This window comes from Furipterus horrens, unplaced genomic scaffold, assembly GCF_987537825.1.
Source record: "Furipterus horrens unplaced genomic scaffold, mFurHor1.1.pri manual_scaffold_6, whole genome shotgun sequence".
Taxonomy (NCBI): Eukaryota; Metazoa; Chordata; class Mammalia; order Chiroptera; family Furipteridae; genus Furipterus; species Furipterus horrens.
This window is the reverse complement of record NW_028327176.1, coordinates 50,101,622-50,122,326: the sequence shown is the minus strand read 5'-3', so window position 1 is coordinate 50,122,326 and position 20,705 is coordinate 50,101,622. Positions and strand designations below refer to the sequence as shown.

Below are 20,705 nucleotides of genomic sequence, written 5' to 3'. Positions count from 1 at the left end.
GGATATGGTGCAGTGACTAGGAAGCATAATCGGTTGGTACAAGATAGACAGGGGGATGTTAAGAATAATATAGGAAAGGGTGAAGCCGAAGAACTTATATGCACAACCCATGGACATGAACTAAGGGGGGTGTGGATTGCTGGAGGGAAGCGGGGTACTGGGCAAAGGGGAGCAAAGGGGAAAAAAATTGGAACTAGTGTAACAACATAATAATATAATATACTTAAATTTTTTTTAAATAAAGTAAAAATATAAAGGGATATGTTAAAAAAAAAAGTTTAAAAAATTGCCAGCACTTCCTATGTGTGCATAGGACTCTGTTCTGAGCACAACCCCATATGATAATACTATTAGCTCTCTTTTTACAGATGAAGAAACTGACTTCACAGAGAGATTAAGTAACTTGCTCAAGGACACACAACTAGTAAGTGGTAGGGTTGGGACTTGAACTCTGGTCATCTGGCAAACACTAAGTTCATAATGTCTCCTTTCTGGTATTTAACCCTGTGCTCTTAACACCTATGCAACACTGCCTCCCCATGGAGGGGCTAGGAAATGTACAGTTACAATTCATAGTGTTAGGTGTTAGATAGTGAAAAGTACTAGAGAATTTCCATAAATTGTTATAGGAATTTGGGAGCAGGGATAACAGGAAAAGCTTAAAATTGAGACACAAATGGAATCAAAAGTGCTGAACTGGTTGCTTATTTTAATGGAATAAAGTTTACAAGGGGCTTCACCTGTTTGGTCTTCAATCCTCTCACTTTTGTTCATTTGATATTATCTTTTATGACTGTGAATCATCAGGATGACCATATAATTTAAAATCTAAACTGAGATACTTCCAAGAATAAAATAGAAAGCAATTAATAATTATATTGGGGAAAAAAGCATAGGCCAGGAATATCCTAGGTCATACATTTGTTTATTCATTTTTAGATTATGGCTGTCCAATGGCATTTTGTAATCCCTTGACCTCATACTGTTTATTATTGTGACTGGTATATAATGAGAATACTTCACTTTTATTTGCTATATAATTTCCATAAACCTGCTATTTGTGTTATCTTTTATGTAGGGAATGTTGACTATGATTCTGATCATAATCCTTTTGCCACCAAGATACTGAGAAAAAGCCCTATTCTGGGTGGTTCCTACAGGTAATTATTAATTGAAACTATATATGGTTGAGCATCAGAGTTTGAAGAAAAGATGATAAGCTACTAAATACAACCCCAGGAGAAAAACACTACGGGTTATTTCTCTCCATCTCTTGATAATGGACATTCTGCTTCTCATCAGGGGACATGAGTTTTGGGGATGAGGGATTCTGAAAAAAGAAGGGATTTTGAATGATGTGCTGTGGGGAGGTAATTACTCTTCTTAATTTTTGTTACCTTAGGGAGCCTATAACTAGTGATGGGAAGGGACCAAGTATTAGTAATCATCTCAAGAGGTAAGAGGGCATCACCTATGTAAAGATAGGAGGGTAATGTAGGACATTACAGCCAAAGGCAAGAGAGGGCATGGATTAGTTCAGCTAACTGCATAGTGTGGTTTTGTTGTAAATTACAAGGGTCAGAGTATGGGAAGAGATAAAGCTAGGGAAATACAGTGGTTTGTACAAAAAGGCTCTTGAGGACCTCGCTAAGGAATTTACATTTTATCCTAAAAGAGCTTTGGAGATATTTAAAGATTAAAGGGTTAGGGAAGATGAGGCAAAGATTAGATTTGTGTTCTAAAAATGTCAATTTTGTACCAGTTTTGAGTTTATAGGGTGGAGGGAATGGCTAAGAAAGGACATAAGAGATCTATTTAGAGAATGAATGTTTCAGTAACCTGGGTGAGAAATGGCCTGAGTTAAGAACTAAGGCAATGATGAGGCAGAGAATGGGGTAAACACAGGAGAAACATGGAAGCAGGTATGATCAGACAGTGTGAGAAAGAGGATTACTCCCAGATCTTTGTCTTATGTGGCTGGATTTATGGTGACATCATTCACTAGTTTAGTATATTCCTTTCCAAGGTCTATAATGTCCACCGGCCTAATTATCACTAAAGCCTTCGTCTTCATCCTGTAGATGAATGCTCCTCTGCTCAGATGCTGACCTAGGATGCTAGGAATCAGCATCATTGGCTTACCTTGACCTAACCTGCTGTCTTTTAGTTAGAAGTCCTTACTTAGGGGTGGTACCATCTCACAAGACAGCATTTAGATACAAATGCAGAGGCATTATTTATTGGTTATCACCTTGGCCAAGAAGGCTAATGACATTTACAAAGTAAGGATCAGAAAGATTAACCATCCTGCAGTCCCTCATAATGAAAAGCTGTCCGACTGAAAATGCCAACAGCAACCCCACCAATAAACACATTTAGCTGGGGACCAGATACTCTTGGTTCAAACTCTGAGTCAGTCTCTGCAATATTCAAACATCCTCTCTGTTCTGCTATGGTTTTCCAGCGGCAGCTCTCTTTTACCAGCCTTTCAGGTACCCTCATATTCTATGAATTATGGACAAAGAGCTTTTTAGCTTTCTAATACATTCATGAAAGATGTAGGAAGCAGGCAAGCATGTCTAATCTCTATTTCTACCTTCCATTTAATCTAATTAAAGCTTTGCCCACTGCAGTGAATGTTTCATCTAAAGTGTGGGAGGAATGAGGAAGGGAGGAAAAAAACAGGAGCCACCACTGGATTATGGTGGAGTTGAGCTGTCACGTCTGATAGTAATTCCACGTTGATGAATATGTCGAAGACTTACAGTTCCAAAATGACTCTTTTCCAGAACAATCTTATCTCTTTACCCTCTCTCATGACTATTCCCTTCTTGCTTACTCAGGCCAAAGCAGTGCATAATTATATGCTTTCAGTAGAGGCTTTTAATGCCCACCCATGGCTGGCTTTCCTCTGCATTTAGATACATGGGAGGGTGACATTTTTTTCACCCTCTTTCCATGTGACTTGTTCTGACCAGTGGGTTGTGGGTGGGAGGATGCCTGTCACTTCCAGCTGGAGCATTTCATTGCCAGCCAGAGACCCTCCTGCATTTTTTTCCATTGTAGCTGAGATGGTGAAAACAATCATTGAGAAGGAGTCTCCACCAGCCTTGGCTCCCAGAACAGCTAATAAGCAGACCCCTGCTGACCCTCATCACACATGTAGCTAAGCAGAGATTATAAACGAGGCTGATACCTTTGTTGTTTGGTGTCATTGAGATTTTGAGGATTGTCTATTACCACAGCACAACCTAACCTATCCTGATTGAGTCAATGTTTTTTTTCATGTTAAGACTCTTTCTATCTTTGTGCATAGATCATGAGTCAGAGATGCTTGGGTGTGAGGTTGAGTTTGATCACTTAAGAGTGACCTTGGCTAACCTTTCTAAACCTCAATGTCTTCATGTGTCAAATGATGATCCTGACTGTACTGATCTTATGTGCCTATAAAGACAAAAAGGGATCACACAGGCAAAGTGCTTACCACAGTGCCTGGAAGGTAACAAGGGCTCAGTAAATGTAACTTATTATTTCTTCTTGAAATTGATCTAAAATCTTCTCTTCCTGCCCTCCTTGCCCAAATCCCCAAGGTAGCCTTTAGCTTTGGCTACCTAGAGTTCTTAAAAAGCAAGAAGTCTGGAACTGTGACTACTTCCTGCTTCTTTTACATCCCATGCAACTCCCAGAACAGGACATTGCTTGCAAAAGGCATTGTGTTATCTGTGCCTTTATTGGATTGCATATTTGTTACTGGAAGTGAGAAGATATTTATGCCAAATCTATGAAAGAATCAGTTCAGCCAAAAATGAAGAAATTAACTACTTTTCTCAGTATGAACCTGGCATGTCTGAGAAACATGTCAGAAATGTTCAAATACCCAGTCTTTTGTTGCCAAGAGGTGAAATCCAGTTACTTGGCCACACGTCAAAAAGACACACATTCTAAATTAGCATAAGACAGATACATTTGCATTTATGTGACAGCTAAGTCTCACTAAGGGATGCCAGAGTTTGTTCCTGGACCTCTGAGAGTCCTTTAGTGTTCGGAGATAATTACAGGTTGTCTTAGGATGGGTGCCTTCCTCCAACACTCCTGGATTCTATTCTCAGCTTGACACTGAGTGTTACCAGGTCTCCACAGCTAGGGAAACTGGAGGTAATTACTTGGCTGGCCCAGACAGGAACACAAAAAAAAACAAAAACAAAAAAAAAACAGATTTGCCTTATTTATTTTTATTTTGACCCATATGCCAAGCCTTCCAATTTGTAGGCAGTTCTACCAACTATTATCTCGTCTGATAAGCCCTCTCCAAACCTGGAAAGTAATTTGAAGAACATTTAAAACCAGCCATAGAATCCATTTCAATAACACACACAGACACACGCACACAAAGACATTCTGGGCCCCTATAAAAAACTATTCTGGTGCCTCTTCAATTATTATTGTAGCATTTTCAAGGTACCTTCTAATGAACTCTGTTTCCCTTATTCAGAGCCAACATCACCTTTTCACTACTCAAAACCTTCTTTCACAGTATGTCTGAAAACAAGCTGCATCTGTGTGTTTTGACACATCTACAGAGTTGAATTTCTCTTCTCCATCAGGTTCAATCTGAACAAATTACTCATTTATTTGACCTTTAAGTGCATCATAGTCAGATGCCCTTAAGAGTCCTATCCATTCCTCCAGATCTCAGAAGCATCTTTGTGGGCTGTGGGTGGTTTGAGTACCTGAAACTTTTAATCAAAGATAGCTGACTTGGGATGTCAGCCAAAATGTGGGCATAGACAGACATGCTGTGTCTCCCTCCACAACTAAGAAGGAATACAACTACCTCAAAACTAGAGACAACCAGAAGTTCCAGAAAATTGAGCTGCAAGGAAGTCCAACAAACTAAGATATAAAGAAGAAATACTCATCAAGACAGGTAGGAGGGGTGGAGCAGGGGCGGAGAGGACCTGGTGTGGTGGCAGCAGCAGTGGCAGGGACAGGCTGGTAGAAAGTACAATCGGATGTTTTAAAAAGTCAGGAGGGACACCTGGGGAGCACCCCCAGGACCAGACCAGACTGCACAGCTCACGATCCCAGTGCTGGGGAAAATAAAACCTCATTGCTCCTGACTGTGAAAAACAGTGGGGGTTGGGGCGGAGGCAGAAACTGCCAGTCTCTCAGTAGAGTCTGCTTGTTTAAAGGGCCCCCACGGTCCTAGAATGTCCGCAGACATACCCACTCTGGAAACGATGGCCAGGGCAAAAACTAGAGAGGTGCCAGTCCCATACAGAAGTGGGAGAAGTGCCTAGAAAAGGGGTGAGTGCTGAGCAAGTGGCATTGTTCCTTCTCAGACCCCTCCCCCACATATAGCGCCACAACGTGGTGAAACAGATCACCCTATACTGACTAATACCTAAGGCTCTGCACCTTGCAACGTAACAGGTGCGAGAGCTGTACCTAAGACACAGAAGCAAACAAACACAGGAGCCTCTCAAGTTGAGGAGACAGAGAAATATGGCCCCAGAGGGGGAACCGATAAGGTTCCAGTGGGAGAACTAAGCAACGAGGAGATAGCTAATCTAACAAACAAGGAGGTAGTCAGCCTAACAGATGCAGAGTTCAAAACACTGGTGATTAAGATGCTCACAGATTTGACAGATATGCTTAAGTAGGACAAATGCATAAGGAAAGAAGTTAATGAACGTGTATAAATGACTCATGGACACGGACAACGGGGAGGGATATGATTACGGGAGAAGGGGTGGGCTGGGTGGGGGAGAGAAATGGGGGAAAATGGGACAACTGTAATTGAAAAACCAAAAATAAAAAATTTTTTAAAAAAAGGAAAGAAGTTAAGACTATGCTAAATAAAATGAAGGAAAATCCACACAAAACCAATGGTGAAGGAAAGGAAATCGGGGTTCAAATCAATGATTTGGAACATAAGGAAGGAAAAAACAGTCAAATAGTACAGAATGAGGAAACAAGAATTGAAAAAAATGAGGAGAGGCTTAGGAACCTCTGGGACAACTTTAAATGTGCCAACACCCAAACCATAGGGGTGCCAGAAGGAGAAGAGGAAGAGCAAGAAATTGAAAGCTTATGTGAAAAAATGAGAGAAAACTCCCCAAATTTGGTGAAAGAAATTGACATACAAGTCCAGGAAGCACAGAGTCCCAAACAAGCTAGATCCAAAAAGACCACACCAAGACACATCATCATTAAAATGCCAACGGTGAAAGATAAAGAGATAATCTTAACAGCAGTAATAGAAAAGCAGAGCGTTACCTCCAAAGGGGTGCCTATAAGACTATCAGCTGATTTCTCAAAAGAAACTTTGCAGGCAAGAAGGGGCTGGCAAGAAGTATTCAAGGTAATGAAAAGCAAAGACTTACAACCAGGATTACTCTATCCAGCAAAGCTATCATTTAGAATGGAAGGGCAGATAAAGTGCTTCCCAGACAAGGTAAAGCTAAAGGAGTTCATCATCACCCAGCCATTACTATATGAAATGTCAAAGGGACTTACTTAAGAAAAAGAAGATCAAAACTATGAACACTAAAATGACAATAAACTCACAACTATCAACAACTAAATCTAAAAAATACAACAAAAACAAACTAAGCAAACTAGAGTAGGAACAGAATCATAGGTATGGGGATCATTTGGAGGGTTATCAGCTGGTGGGGGAAGGGGGAGAAATGAGGAAATGGTGCAGGGATTAAGAAACATAATTGGCTGGTAAAAAATAGACAGGGGGATGTTAAGAATAATATAGGAAAGGGTGAAGCCAAAGCACTTACATGCACGACTCATGGACATGAACTAAGGGGGATGGGATTGTTTGAGGGAAGGGGGGTACTGGGCAGAGGGGAGCAAAGGGGCAAAAAATCGGGACTACTGTAATAGCATAATCAATAAAGCAGTAGCTCTTCAATGATGTATCTTTATTGCCTTATGCACCATCATTTACCAGAACTCTGATGCAGGGATTTTTAATTTTTGGAACCCACCCCACTTCCTCTAGTTGTATTGACATATGCTTTCAATTATGACACAACTGCACAAGGGCAGTGATGAGTGGAAAGAGCTAAGGTGGGAATCATGAGCAGTATCATCCTAGCTCTGTCATGATCTAATCCTAGGACCTTGGGTAGGCCACTTCATCCAGTGGGTGAATAAAGGTTGAACAGTTTTCTCATATGTAAGTTAGGGACAGCAGTGCTTGTCCTCACTACCAAGTAAGGTTGTCTTTGCTATACCTGTGAGATGGCATAAGTGTTGGGAGACTTTAGTTCTGACTAAAGGTTTCTTTTGTAAGTTAGTAGCTGGGAATCCAGGGACATTTTCCCAGAAAAAGAATACTATACCTGGTAGTGAAGTTCCTAGCATAATGGTATAAAAATATGTTTAAAGATCATGTTCCTGAAGTATGACACATAGTAATGATCATTACCACCACAGGATCACCCAGTTGTGGGTCCTAGGGTTGGAACTCTGAGTGGCAAGACAAGGTCCCCTTGTATAGGTAAAGAGAAAGAGAAAATTGGTACTGGACAAAAAAGAAGTGGCAGCGCAAGAGGTATGGAGGCTCTAATGGGGAAAAAGGAGCACAGAGTAAGTCCATGGGGGGCCTTTACAAATGTAGGAATTTATTGGGTGATATGTGTGGCTTTGGCATGTCTTACAAATAAAGCTACTCAGTGCTTACTGTCACCTTCCAGTTCACTGTCTCCTCCATTTCTTCTGCTCTCTCTGCCACCATTCTATTTTTGAAGTCTTTAGGGCACATATGAATACAGCCAGCACTTCCCTGAGACTCATGATGAAGAATCCCCTTTTTCCACTTAAATGACTAATGGCTGTCTAAGAAATAGACCAATATATGATACATAAATACATAGTGTAGTAGCAGAAGAGCCCTGTGAAAGAAAGGGAAGGTACACTCATGTCCATGGGCTGGTCAACTGAGTGCACTAATCTAGAGAACCCTCTAGAAGACTTAAAGGAGGCTCCTTGACTATTTGTCTCTGAATAAAGGCTTTGAAATATAACTTCAAATCCCTGATTGAATTTCCAGCAATCTACTTTTCCTGACTGTAACCAGAAAAGCATGTTTAAATGAACATAAAATTCCATCAATATAAAGCCTTGTGAAGCTCAGTCCACCAACTCCATCACCAAAGCCGCTAATAATGCCCTATTGTGTTACTGTGGTAGTCTAGGTTGTCATTATGAAGTCTTTTGCTCCTGGTTGAGAAAACATGATGTTCCATTAAATGTATAATGTGGGTTCTCTCCAGGCCAGAGATGCATCCTGCTTAAAGCTGAAATGAGCTGAGATTCAACGTCATGGAAAAGAAGAGACCATTAGCTGGGAAGAAGGGAGTTGAGGGGTGGGAAGAAGAACAGTGAATTCGGTGCCCTTTGATCCACTGGCTTCAGCCTGTAGACAGTGTCGTGCTGGCCAAAGGAAAATGAGTCAGCATTCTTGCTCTTTCCACTCTGCTATGGTCAGGTGCTGGACAGCACTGGTTCTTTCTATGACAAAAGGCCACGTCTCTAGGGCCCACCCAGGGGCCTGTTAGCTATCACTACTTTATGACCCATCCCTGAGCTCTGGGCTCCACAATCACACTTGAGATGGCAAGCTAGTTATGCATGCTGTCCTAACAAGTTCTAGCAAGTTTTTCATTCAGCACAAAAGTATCTCTTTTCCAGCAATGGGACAACGAAAGGAAGTCAGGGGAGTCCACATAAATGTAAAGTAGGTGCCTGTCAATGTCTCCCTGCCATCTATTTCCAGAAGCATCTTTGGGTACATGATATACTGCAAAGGATCCTATGGTGCATTTAGAAATTTACTCCAGGATTAAATATAAAGGAAGCAGCAGCCTCTATAATGGCAAAGGCTCAGAGCTCAGCATGCTAGTTAGAATCCTCCTCACACTTGAAATGATTTTTCAGAATTCAAAGTAACTTATTTTTGTTGCATATAAAAGTAACATGTTCATTGTATAAAATTTTGAAAATTCAGAAAAGCATAAAAACAGAATTTAAAAATCTAGAGAAATACTGTTACATATTAGGTAAATGTACATATGTGTTTGTTTAGCTTTTTTCAAAGGTAGAATCATAATGTAGATAATGTTCGGTAACTGTATTTTCACCTAAGAGTATAGTATGAGCATGAAATATTTTTCCAAAAATATGTCACAAACATGCATAATATGCATATTTCATACTAGGTATTTATCATGCCTTACTTAATATACCCCCTGTTGTTGGATCTTTAATTAATTTTCAGCTTTATTTTTAATAGCATGGCCATGAACACACATATAGGCTCTTCTAAGTGACTATCTTGGATATTTTTCTTTAGGACATAAAATTGTGGGATGGAAAAGTAGAAACCCATTTTTAAAAAGCATTTGATACATGTTGTTAAATTATCTTATTGTCTTCACTACCCAATATGGTAACCATATGTGGCTATTTAAATTTAAATTAATTAAACTTAAAATAAAAAGTTTACTTCCTCAATCACTAATTACATTTCAGGTGCTCAATAGCCTCATATGGTTAGTAGCTACCATACTGGACGGCACAGATAAAGAACATTTTCAGCCTCAGAGTAAATTCTATTGCACAGCGCAAGTCCAGAAAGACTGTACAAATTTATATTTTCCTTAGTAAAATATGAGAGTGCATACCTCTTACTAGTTGGCCAATACTCAATATTGTTATTGGTTAAAAATCTTTGACAGCTTAATACAAACTATATCTTGATTTTTCAGTTCTTTACTAATAAAGTTAAACTTTTAAATTTATTTATTGACTCTGATACATATCTTTTGGTAAATCATTTATGTAGTAAGCCTATTTCCTAGTGGAATGATATTTTTAAAACTACTTTTTACATATATTTAAAGACTAATTTGCATTGCAAAAGTTTTTGTAACTTGTTATCTTTTACTTATGGCATTTTTCACTTAGAGAAATTAAAACTTTTAGTATAGTTAAGTCTTTCTGTAGTTTTCTCTATTGTTTCTGCTGTTTTGAAAGCTCTAAAACTAAGACTACAGTAATATTCATCTAAAATTTCTTCTAGTTCTTTCATCATTTCATTTAAACATTTACATTTTCAATACTGGAATTCATTTTGGTGTGTGGTGTAAAGTATAAATAAAACCTTTTCTTTTCCCATGTTATCAACCATTTGTCCAAGAATCATTTTTTTAAAACAACTAATTAATTCCCCACTGATTTGAACTTCCACTGGATGCTTACACATCCTTGGATCTATTTCTAGATTTTCTACTGTGTCTACCTATTCTTTGGCTTTTATCATCTTGTTTTTAATTTCCTTTATAATACATTTTAAGATTTGGAGGCATAAGTATCTCTTTATTATTCTTTTCCAAAAGTGTTTTAATTTTTTTGCCTGGTTTTTTTTCCCTCTAAGATAAACCTAGAATCATTTTGTTAAATTCACCACCAAAATAAATTCCTTCAGAACTTTGATAGAAAAGTTGAATTTAATGTATAAACTGATTTGGGAGAATCAATTATCTCTACAGTATGGAGTGGAGTCATTCCATTCAGGAATATGGTGATTTTGTCCATTTTTCCAAGGTTTCTTGTATGTCCTTCTGAACGGGCTTAAAAAAAATTTTTTTTTAAATCACAATCATAGCCATCTCTTGACTATTTTCAGATACAGTCTCTTAATCTGTGAGCTGGTGCTCCCAAACACTAGAAGTAACAAAAGAAATTCCGTCTCTTAACATTGGAGTATATTTTCAGTGTCCACCTTCTCATAAATCTGCAAGAAAGATCTCACTTTTCATCCAAAGAATCTGGAGTTCAAAACAGCCTTTACGGAAAAATCAAACTCTAGGGGCAACTGCAAAGCACATTTGGTTTCTAGCTGGCCAGCTTATTTTGCAGGACTCTTTTTTCCAATTCCCAAATACTTTCCAGTGTGTGAAATTCATCTCCCCACCACTGTACCAGCAAGCGGCTCTCCTGGCGCTGGGGAGCCAAGGAGTATGCATCTTGTCTGAGGGGCTTTTTATTGTTGAAGCTGTTTTTTAGTGAATAGCCTGGAGATTCCCTGAATGGATGCGGCTTGGCAAATCTAAGGGGATTTGGGAAATTTAACCGGTCAGATTCAGTTCTCCCTTGAGCACAGTTCCGAAGTCTAAACACTATCCATTTTCGTAAGGAAACCAGGGCTCCTGCACCTCCCTGGTAGCCCACCAGTGAAACCGCCAAGACCTTGAGTTCGCCTGCATCAGGGGTTCTCAAACCCAGGGGCTGCTTTTTACACGCAGGGGACTTTTGGCAAAGTCTGGAGACATTTTTGGTTGTTTCCCACTTTGGGACTGAGGGGGGGAGGGGGGTCACGAAGGAGGATGGAGGAGGGGTGGTCCTGGCATCTCCACTTGGCAGTAGTGGGTTAGACACTAGGGATGCTGCTCAACACCCTACAATGCACAGGTCAGCCCCACAACAAAGAATTTCCCAGCTTAAAACTCCATAATGCGAGATTGAGAATTTACCTTTATTTCCACCAATTGCCCAGTCAGCATGCAATATATTATTAGGAACTAAGGTAATGCATTAGTTGGACAGTTATTTAAAAGGAGCCGACCAACTTGAAACAGCCCACGCCTCTTTCTTTAGGCATGCCCGAAAGTTCTGCCTCGCCTAAGCAAGCTTTTCTTACGAAGGTTTCTATAACAAATGAGAAGGATTCACAGAAACCTAGTAGGTCAACAGCATCCTCACACTCCCTTGCACGCTCTTTGGTCACAGAAAGCAAGGCAGAAAAGCAGTTTGTCTCCGGAACAAGGAGAGATGCCTGCCTTGCGGACTCCCGCAGCAGAGAATGGGAGGCGCGCTCCCCTGACAAAGGCGCAGCCCTGGGGCCGCCGCTAGCTCTCTGGACAGGCGAGCCTGTCCCAAAGCCACCCTGCCAAGAAGCCCAGCTCGGGGAGAAAGCATCATCAGCTCGGTCTAATGTGGAACAACTTAGGGCACTTACTTGTCCAAAATGAAGTACAAGTCAAATCCCCCGTAGCAGGCTGGGTCCCCTTCCTCTCTGCGTCCCCCATGCCCGGCACAGATGAGCACAAAAGCGGCCAAAGAGAGGCACTTGAAGCCAATGCCGAGGGCTTTCGGCTCCACGGTGGCCATGACCTGCAGCCCAGGGAGAGGGTAGGGTCCTCTCCTTCCCACGCTCCTCGAAGTCGCCGGGACCCTCAGGGATGCGCCATCCGTGGGGCCCTTCTCTCGGGCCCTTTATTCCCCCTCGCTCTCCAGAAACTCCCCGGAAGCAATTGTCTGGAGGAGTTCAAGGTTTTCCTTCTGGTTTCCGCTCCGATTCTGTTTCTAGGTTTCAGGTTTCAAGAATCCCAATACTGTACTCCGCTTTTTAAAAAAGGACTGCTTCTGACTCGGGCCCGCCTGCCGCTCCCGAGGCTGCGCTGAGGTTTTGCAATTGAAGCAGTTCCGCCCAGACTGTTCTTTGTCCCAGGTTTTAAATATTATGGGGTGGGTTTTCAAATTGTTCTTGGTTGGGGGAGTGCTTTGCCTTTACTCCCTCCTCTCTACCCCTTTTCTTATTTTGATAGGGGAAGAAAGTCCAAAGAGTGCCACCTTGTGGCCGAAGACGTTGAAAGCGCTCTTCGGCTTTCGCGGGAGCAGGACGGTGCAAGTTTTCTTTTTTCTCACACTCCCCGCCCCCGCATTACTTCTTCCTCACTTGTAATTCTCTCTCATTCTCTAGCCTCTTTAGCCCTGTCTTTTCCTCTCCTATCCTATTGCGTCTACTAATAAGTTTACTGGAAACATTTGGTAAGAACTATTTCCTCCAATCACGGTGGCATCCACCCCAGACTGGGACCTTTGCAAACAAGCCATTGCACAAATTAAGCAGAGAAGAACGGGGCCTTTGTGATCTGAATCAACCAAGTGCCCTTACTGTACTCTTAGCACAGATCGTAAACGAGATTGCTGGGGTCCAGCCATGTGGCTGAGAACAACATAAACAATTCCACAGAGAAGCCTGGTCCCTCCCTGCGTGCAAAGACTGAGCATTCTAGAGCATCGCCATCTCCAGCTTTTAGAGGTGCTGTGATAATTCTTTTCAGCCTGTTAACTTTGGCTTTTTTCACCCTATCTTTGATGTAGAACAGAGGAAATAAAGGGCTTACAAGAGTATGGCTCTTTCAAACAGTTTGGGGCTGGCGGGGAAGTCTTTTGCTAGCCTTTCTAAAGTGAGGGATCCTCTTTAGAGTGGCCGGCCCCTGAACCCCAGTTCCAGGTGGGAACTCAGATTTAGTTTCATATGTCTTTCACTCTGGGAATCCTCAAGGCATACTCCTGCTCCATCTTCCAGGATTATTTCGCCAGATATACATCTTCCCCTCCACTGTCACCATCTAAGACCCTCACTCCCTAATGTGACCATTCAAGGTGGTTTTCCCCACCTTGTGTGTCATGAAATCCTACTGCCTTGCAATAAATCCATTGAACAATAATTTTATTGTCAAATATGTTTTAGAGATTCATTATGCATTACACTAGCCTTCCTCCAAAATGATCTTCAATGTTTCTTATTGCCTGGTATTCACATACACTGAATAAGACTGAGCTGTGTGTAATTTCTAATATATACAGCAGAAATGAAGGTGTGTGACTTCTGAAGTTAGGTCATAAAATACATTGTGGTTTCCTCCTTGCTTTCTTGAATCATTTGCTCTGGGAGGTCCAGTGCCATACCATGAGGTCACCCAAGTAGCCCTATGGAGAAAGTCCATGTGGCAAGAAACTGAGGTCCCCTGCTGACAACCAGCATCAATTTGCCAGCCATGTGAGTGGTTCACCTTGGGAGTGGATTCTCCAGCCCCATTCAAGCCTTCGGATGACTACAGCCCTGGGCAACATCTTGATTGCAACCTCACAAGAAACCCCAAGCCAGAACCACTCAGCTAAGCCATTCTCAACTTCCTGACCCACAGAAATTATGAGATAATAAATGTTTATTATTGTTTTTAGCCTCTAATTTTGGGGATAATTTATTATGTAATAATAGCTAGCGAGTAAATGCCTATTATTATGTTAAAGCCTTGAGAATTTTTTTAGGAAAAAAAATTGTCTGGCTGTATTTGTCAGACTTACTTGACCATGAAGCTGCTCTTTTCATATAACACCCATTGACATTAATATTTTGAGAATCACTGCTCTCAAAAAAGATAATAATAATTAGGGAGAGATTAAAATACTCTAACCTGTCCAAGTCTTTCTTTTCCATAGCTTCTCCCTCCCCAAAATATTGAAAATCCACCTGGTCCCATTGCAGCTATATGATGAGAAATTGGGAAAACCTATAGAAATTAAATGTGTAACTGAAAGCAGAAAAAACAGGAGGAATTGATTAGAAAAGGGGAGGAATATGAGATAGGAAAACATAGTGGAGAGAACATTTGTGAATGACAGGATTGGAAAGACTTAGGAATGGGCTTGAATGTGGAAAGGGATTTGGAGCACAGGAGGAGTCAGGAAGGCATTAAGAATGTCTTCTCTCATCCTCATGCCCTAGAGACCTCTTAGGTCTTTTTGAGTTTGACAGAAAAAATGTCTCAGAGCTTTGCAGACAAAATCATTTAGGAAGTTAGTGTGGAAGGAACTCAAAAGTGTCCTGACAGAGCTCTTAGAGAGACAATTATTTTTTATATTTTTAATTTAATTTTTCAATTACAGTTGGCATTCAATGTTATTTTATATTAGTTACAGCATAGTGATGAGACAATTGTATAATTTACAAAATGGTACCCCTGATAATTCAACTACCCACCTGGCACCATACATAGTTATTACAATGTTGACTATATTTCCTATGCTGAACTTCACATCCCCGTAGAGACACCACTATTAGAGGTCAGAGCACAGCTCCCAGAGGGGAAGGAAATTCTGTATCAAACAAAATTATGGGGAAGGGGAAAGAGTGAAAAAGGCATCCTTGGGACAAAGATGATGCTTTAGAGGACAGATGGGTAATTAGAGGGATTCAGACAGTTGAATATCCCAGCTGCCTCCAACTTCTTCTAGTAGTCTAAAAAGGGATCTATTAACACAAGCCGACCATTCTGTAGATCTTAAATTGGCTCTACCTCCCTCTCCCCTTAGCCTGGAGAAATCCATTCCAGGCACTTCTTTTGACTAGAGGGTTTTGTGCCAGTCTCACTCACTATGGGGAGGTATCCTCCACACATGTCCATGAAGTGAATTTGACCTTGAGCTATAGAGATATGGTTATTCTGAGGTAAGATTGAAGTAAAAAAACAAACAAAAAAAACAAAAAAACAATATCCAAAGTTTATAACAGCTATGATCTTAACATGTTGGTTCAGCATGTCTGCAACAGGAGATATTATCAGGTTCAATTGGAAACATTTTTATTTGGCTGTTGGAATATAACAGCCTTATAATTAATTAGTGCGTGTAGGGAAAAGGGAGAAATGGGTCAATCATTTGAGGGTTGAAAAAGAGGGAAGAAAAGTCTTCAGTTGGTTCCTGCTTGCATTTCCCAGATTAATTTTACAGCTCAGAGATATCCAAGAATCAAAATCCCATTGTTCAAATGTTACCATCTTCTCAAGGAATCTCTCAATGCTCTGATTGGACTGAGGGTGTCTGGGCCCCTAATCCTTCCAAGTACCTCAGTGTTCTAGAGGAGATTATTTGGACTTCCCAAAGTCCATAGGCATAGATATATGAGTTTGGGAAGAAACTTCTCTGCCTCTCAAACTCAAGTCAGTAGAAGAACAATATAAATGGTGATGGTGGGGCCATGCATAGATATTTCCAGGATTGGAGAAGCACAAAGGTAAATTAAATACACATGTGGAAATGTTTGAATGGTAACCTGGAAGTCAAGGCAAGAAAGAAGCAGCTAACAGTGCCTCATGCTGTGGATGTGAAGAAGATAAGCTCTGAAAATATCCTATTGATATGACACAAGTGTCATTGTGTTACCAAAGAGCATTGCAGTGGAGTAGTACAAGGGGGTGTTAGACTGCATTGGGTTACTGAGACGGGGAACTTTTGAGAAGACAGAGGGATAAGAGGGTAACTTTGAATGTTTTATATGCTGCAAGGAAGGATCCCAAGATATTTAAAGATGCCAGGAATTTCAAGTTCCCTGCATTCCAAGACTGGAGAGTTTGACTTACTAGACTGATTATATTAAAACTTTTGTCCTGCACCCTAATTACTGTTTTACCTGAATTTGCCAGATTTATTTTTTTGAGATAGAAATTGTTAAATATGACCTACCTGTCTACCAGCCACCAGTCACTCACTCTCCTTTACTTAATCCCCACCCCCACAACTCTCTAATGCATATGACTGAGCCTCTTTTGTCAAGCTGTCCAAAAAAGTTTGCTGTCCTGATAACATTACCATCTCTTCTTTCAAGAATCTCATTGGGCACTAAAGCACCATTTGTCTGTGTTCTTGGCAAAGGTTCGGGAAAATGCTCCAGATAACAGAGACTGTGCAGGAAAACTAGGGCAATTTTTTATGTAGAAATACTTGTCCACAATATGAATAGATCTGACACTCTCCACGAGATTTTGTGTCAATCAAACAGGTCCAATGTTTGCCAAATTCATGGAGGTCCCTCTGATCCCTGGGCCATAGTAGCTCCCCTTCGCCTCCTAAGGCAAACAATCATTTAGTAAAAAATAGCCTATTTTTCTTCTCTTTATAGCATCCACATAGTTTTTATTAAAAAGCAATATGACTTATCTAAAAGTCTATAAAATATTAAATAGATATATAAGTAATCGAAAATCATTAATTGCTTGAAATAATTACACTATCATACATTAAATAAAAGGTATTTTTGTTTTGTTTTTCTATTACAGTTGTCCCATTTTTCCCCCATTGCTCTCCCCCACCCAGCCCACCCCTTCTGCCAGTCATATCCCACCCCGTTGTCCATGTCCATGAGTCATTTATACATGTTCTTTGACTAAACCCTTCCCTTACTTATCCCCCTTCTCTCCCTCCCCGCTCTGTTTTGATAACTGTTATTCTGTTCTTTGTTCAATTTAGTTCATTTGTTTGTGTCGTTTCTTAGTCTCCTGTATTAGGTGATATAGTATGGTATTTTTCTTTCATTGCTGACTTATTTCACTAAGAATAATTCTCTCTAGTTCCATCCATGTTGTCACAAATGGCAGGAGTTCCCTCTTTCTTTCTGCTGCATAGTATTCCATTGTGTAAATATACCACAGCTTTTTAATCCAATCCTCTACAGATGGGCACTTAGGCTGTTTCCAGCACTTAGCTATTGTAAACAACACTGCTATGAACATAGGGGTGCATAAGTTCTTTTGAGTTGGGGTTTCAGGATTTTTCAGGTATATTCCTAGCAGTGGAATGGCTGGTTCAAAAGGCAGTTCCATTTTTAGTTTTTTGAGATAATTCCATATTGTTTTCCCTAGTGGCTGCACCAGTCTGCATTTTCACCAGCAGTGCAGTAGGGTTCCCTTTTCTCCGCATCATTGCCAGCACTTGTTTGTTGATTTGTTGATGATGGCCATTCTGACAGGTGTAAAGTGGTATCTCATCGTGGTTTTTATTTGCATCTCATCGTGGTTTTTATTTGCATCTCTCTGATGGTTAGTGATGTTGAGCATTCTTTCATGTGTCTATGGACCTTCTGTGTATCCTCCTTGGAGAAGTGTTTGCTCAGGTCTTTTGCCCATTTTTTGATTGGGCTGTCTGTCTTGGTGTTGAGTTGTGTAAGTTCTTTATATATTTTGGAGATCAATCCCTTGTCTGAGGTATCATTGGCAAATATGTTTTCCCATATGGTTGGTTTCCTTTTCATCTTGCTGATGTTTTCCAGGTATAAGTCTTTTATCTCTTTGGTTAAGTTTATTCCTAGGTACTTTATTTTTCTCCTTGTATAGTAAACAGAATTTTTTTAAGTTTCTATCTCTGTTATTTTATTGTTGGTGTACAGAAATGCCTTAGATTTCTGTATATTTATTTTGTACCCTGTTATTTTGCCAAATTTGCTTATTATGCTGAGTAGTTTTCTCGTGGAGTTTTCTAGGGTTTTTTTAATGTATATTATCATATCATCTGCAAATAATGACAGTTTTACTTTCTCTTTCCGAATTTGGATGCCTTTTATTTCTTTTTCTTGTCAGATTGCTGTGGCTAGAACTTCCAACACTACGTTGAATAGGAGTGGAGAGACTGGATATCTTTGTCTTGTTCCTGATCTCAGGGGGAATGCTTTTAGTTTTTGTCCATTGAGTATGATGTTGGCTTCGGGTTTCTCATATATAGCTTTTATTATGTTGAGGTATGCTTCTTCTATTCCCATTTTGCTGAGTGTTTTCATCATGAATGGGTGTTGTACTTTATCAAATGCTTTTTCTTCATCTATTGATATAATCATGTGACACTTGTCTTTCATTTTTGTTTAGGTGGTGTATTATATTTATTGATTTGCAAATATTAAACCATCCTTGCATCCCTGGGATGAATTCCACTTGATCGTGGTGTATGATCTTTTTAATGTGTTGCTGGATCCTGTTTGCCAATATTTTGTTGAGGATTTTAGCACCTATGTTCATCAGTGATATTGGCCTGTAGTTTTGTTTCTTTATTGTGTCTTGACCTGGTGTTGGAATTAGGGTAATGCTGGCCTCATAGAAAGAGTTTGGAACTTTTCCCTCTTTAAAATTTTTTGGAATAGTTTGAGGAGGGTAGGAGTTAGTTCTTCCCTAAATGTTTTATAAAATTCTCCTATGAAACCATCTGTCCAGGGTTTTTGTGTGCCAGGAGACTTTTGATTACTGTTTCAATTTCATTCTTTGTTATTGCTCTGTTCAGGCTTTCTACTTCTTCTTGATTCAGTTTTGGAAGGTTATATGTTTCTAGAAATTTGTCCATTTATTCTTAGTTGTCAAATTTCATGCTGTACAGTTGTTTGTAGTAATTTCTTACAATCCTTTGTATTTCTATGATATCTGTTGTGATTTCTCCTCTTTCGTTTCTGATTTTGTTTATTTGGGTCCTCTTCCTTTTTTTCTTGATGAACCTGGCTAAAGGCATGTCAATTTTGTTTATTTTTTCAAAGAACAAGCTCCTACTTTTGTTGAGTTTTTGAATTGGTTGTTTAGTCTCTATGTCATTTAATTCTGCTCTGATCTTGATGATTTCCTTCCTTCCACTTGCCGTGGGCTTTGTTTGTTGTTGATGTTCTAGTTCTTGTAGCTGTAGGGTTAGATTTTTTATTTGATATTCTTCTATCCTTTTCAGGTATGCCTGTATTGCTATGAACTTTCCTCTCAGGACTGATTTTGCTGTGTCCCATCTGTTTTGGGCTGTTGTGTGTTCATTATCATTAGTTTCCAGAAACTTCTTGATTTCTTCTTTGGTGTCATTGTTAACCCATTCATTACTTAATATCATGTTATTCATTCTCCATGAGTTTGGATGCCTTTGATTTTTTTCCTTGAGGTGGATTTATAGTTTCAAGACATTGTGGTCTAAAAAGATGCTTGATATAATTTCAATTTTGTTGAATTTGTTTAGGCTTGTTTTGTGTCCTAGCATGTGGTCTATCTTTGAAAATATCCCCTGTGCATTTGAAAAGAATGTATATTTTGCATCTTTGGGGTGAAAAGTTCTATATATATGTCAGTTAAGTTAATTTGGTTTAGTGTGTTGTTCAATGCCTCAATAATCTTGGTGTTTCTTTGCTTCGAAAATCTGTCTCTGTTGATAATGGAGTGTTGAAGTCCCCCACTATGAGTGTGTTGCTGTTGATATCCTTCTTGTAGTCTTCTAGTATTTTCCTTATATATCTGGGTGCTCCTAAGTTAGGTGCATATATGTTTACCAGGGTTACATCTTCTTAATGGATTGTTCCCTTAAGTATTAAGAAATGTCTTTCTTTGTCTCTTTTTATGGCCCTTCCTGTGAAATTTGTTTTGACTGATATAAGCATTGCTACCCCTGCTTTTTTTTCATGTCTGTTTGCTTGGAATACTTTTTTTCATCCCTTCACTTTCAGTCTGTGTAAATCTTTTGTTTTGAGGTGTGTATCTTGTAGACAGCATATATGTGGGTTATATTTTTGTATCCATTCCGCTACCTTATGTCTCTTAATTGGAACACTTAATCCATTCACATTTAAGATTATTATTGACAGGTATTTATTCATTTCCCTTTGTACCTGTGTTCCTTTCCCTCTCTTTTTTTCTTCTTTTTCTTAAAGCATTCCCTTTAGTATCTCTTGCAGTGCTGGTTTGGTGGAGATGTATTCTTTTAGTCTTCCTTTGTCTGATAAGCTCCTTATTTCACCTTCCATTTTGAATGAGAGCCTTGCTGGGCAGAGTAGTCTTGGTTGTAGGCCTTTGTTTTTCATTGCTTGAAATATTTTTTACCATTCCCTTCTGGCTTGTAGTGTTTCTGTTGAGAAATTAGCTGATAGCCTTATCGGAGCTCCCTTGAATGTTATTTGCTGCTTTTCTCTTGCTGCTTTTAGGATTCTCACTTTGTCTTTGAATGTTGCCAATTTAATTAATTAAGGCCTTGGAGTGGGCCTTTTTATGTTCATCTTCATTGGGACCCTCTGTGCTTCTTGGACTTGCATGACTTTTTCTCTCATCAGGTTA

General features: G+C 39.7%; 1 protein-coding gene across 1 annotated transcript in view; it reads right to left on the bottom strand.

The window, feature by feature from the left end:
- ANTXR1 (ANTXR cell adhesion molecule 1) overlaps nt 1-12,594 on the bottom strand; it is a 255,517-nt gene extending 242,923 nt beyond the window's left edge. The window contains exon 1 of the mRNA XM_090281456.1: nt 12,041-12,594. Within this exon, the coding sequence (XP_090137582.1) occupies nt 12,041-12,192 (152 nt within the window). The 5' untranslated portion in view covers nt 12,193-12,594. The remainder of the gene's footprint in view (nt 1-12,040) is intronic.
- Nucleotides 12,595-20,705: the final 8,111 nt, after the last annotated feature.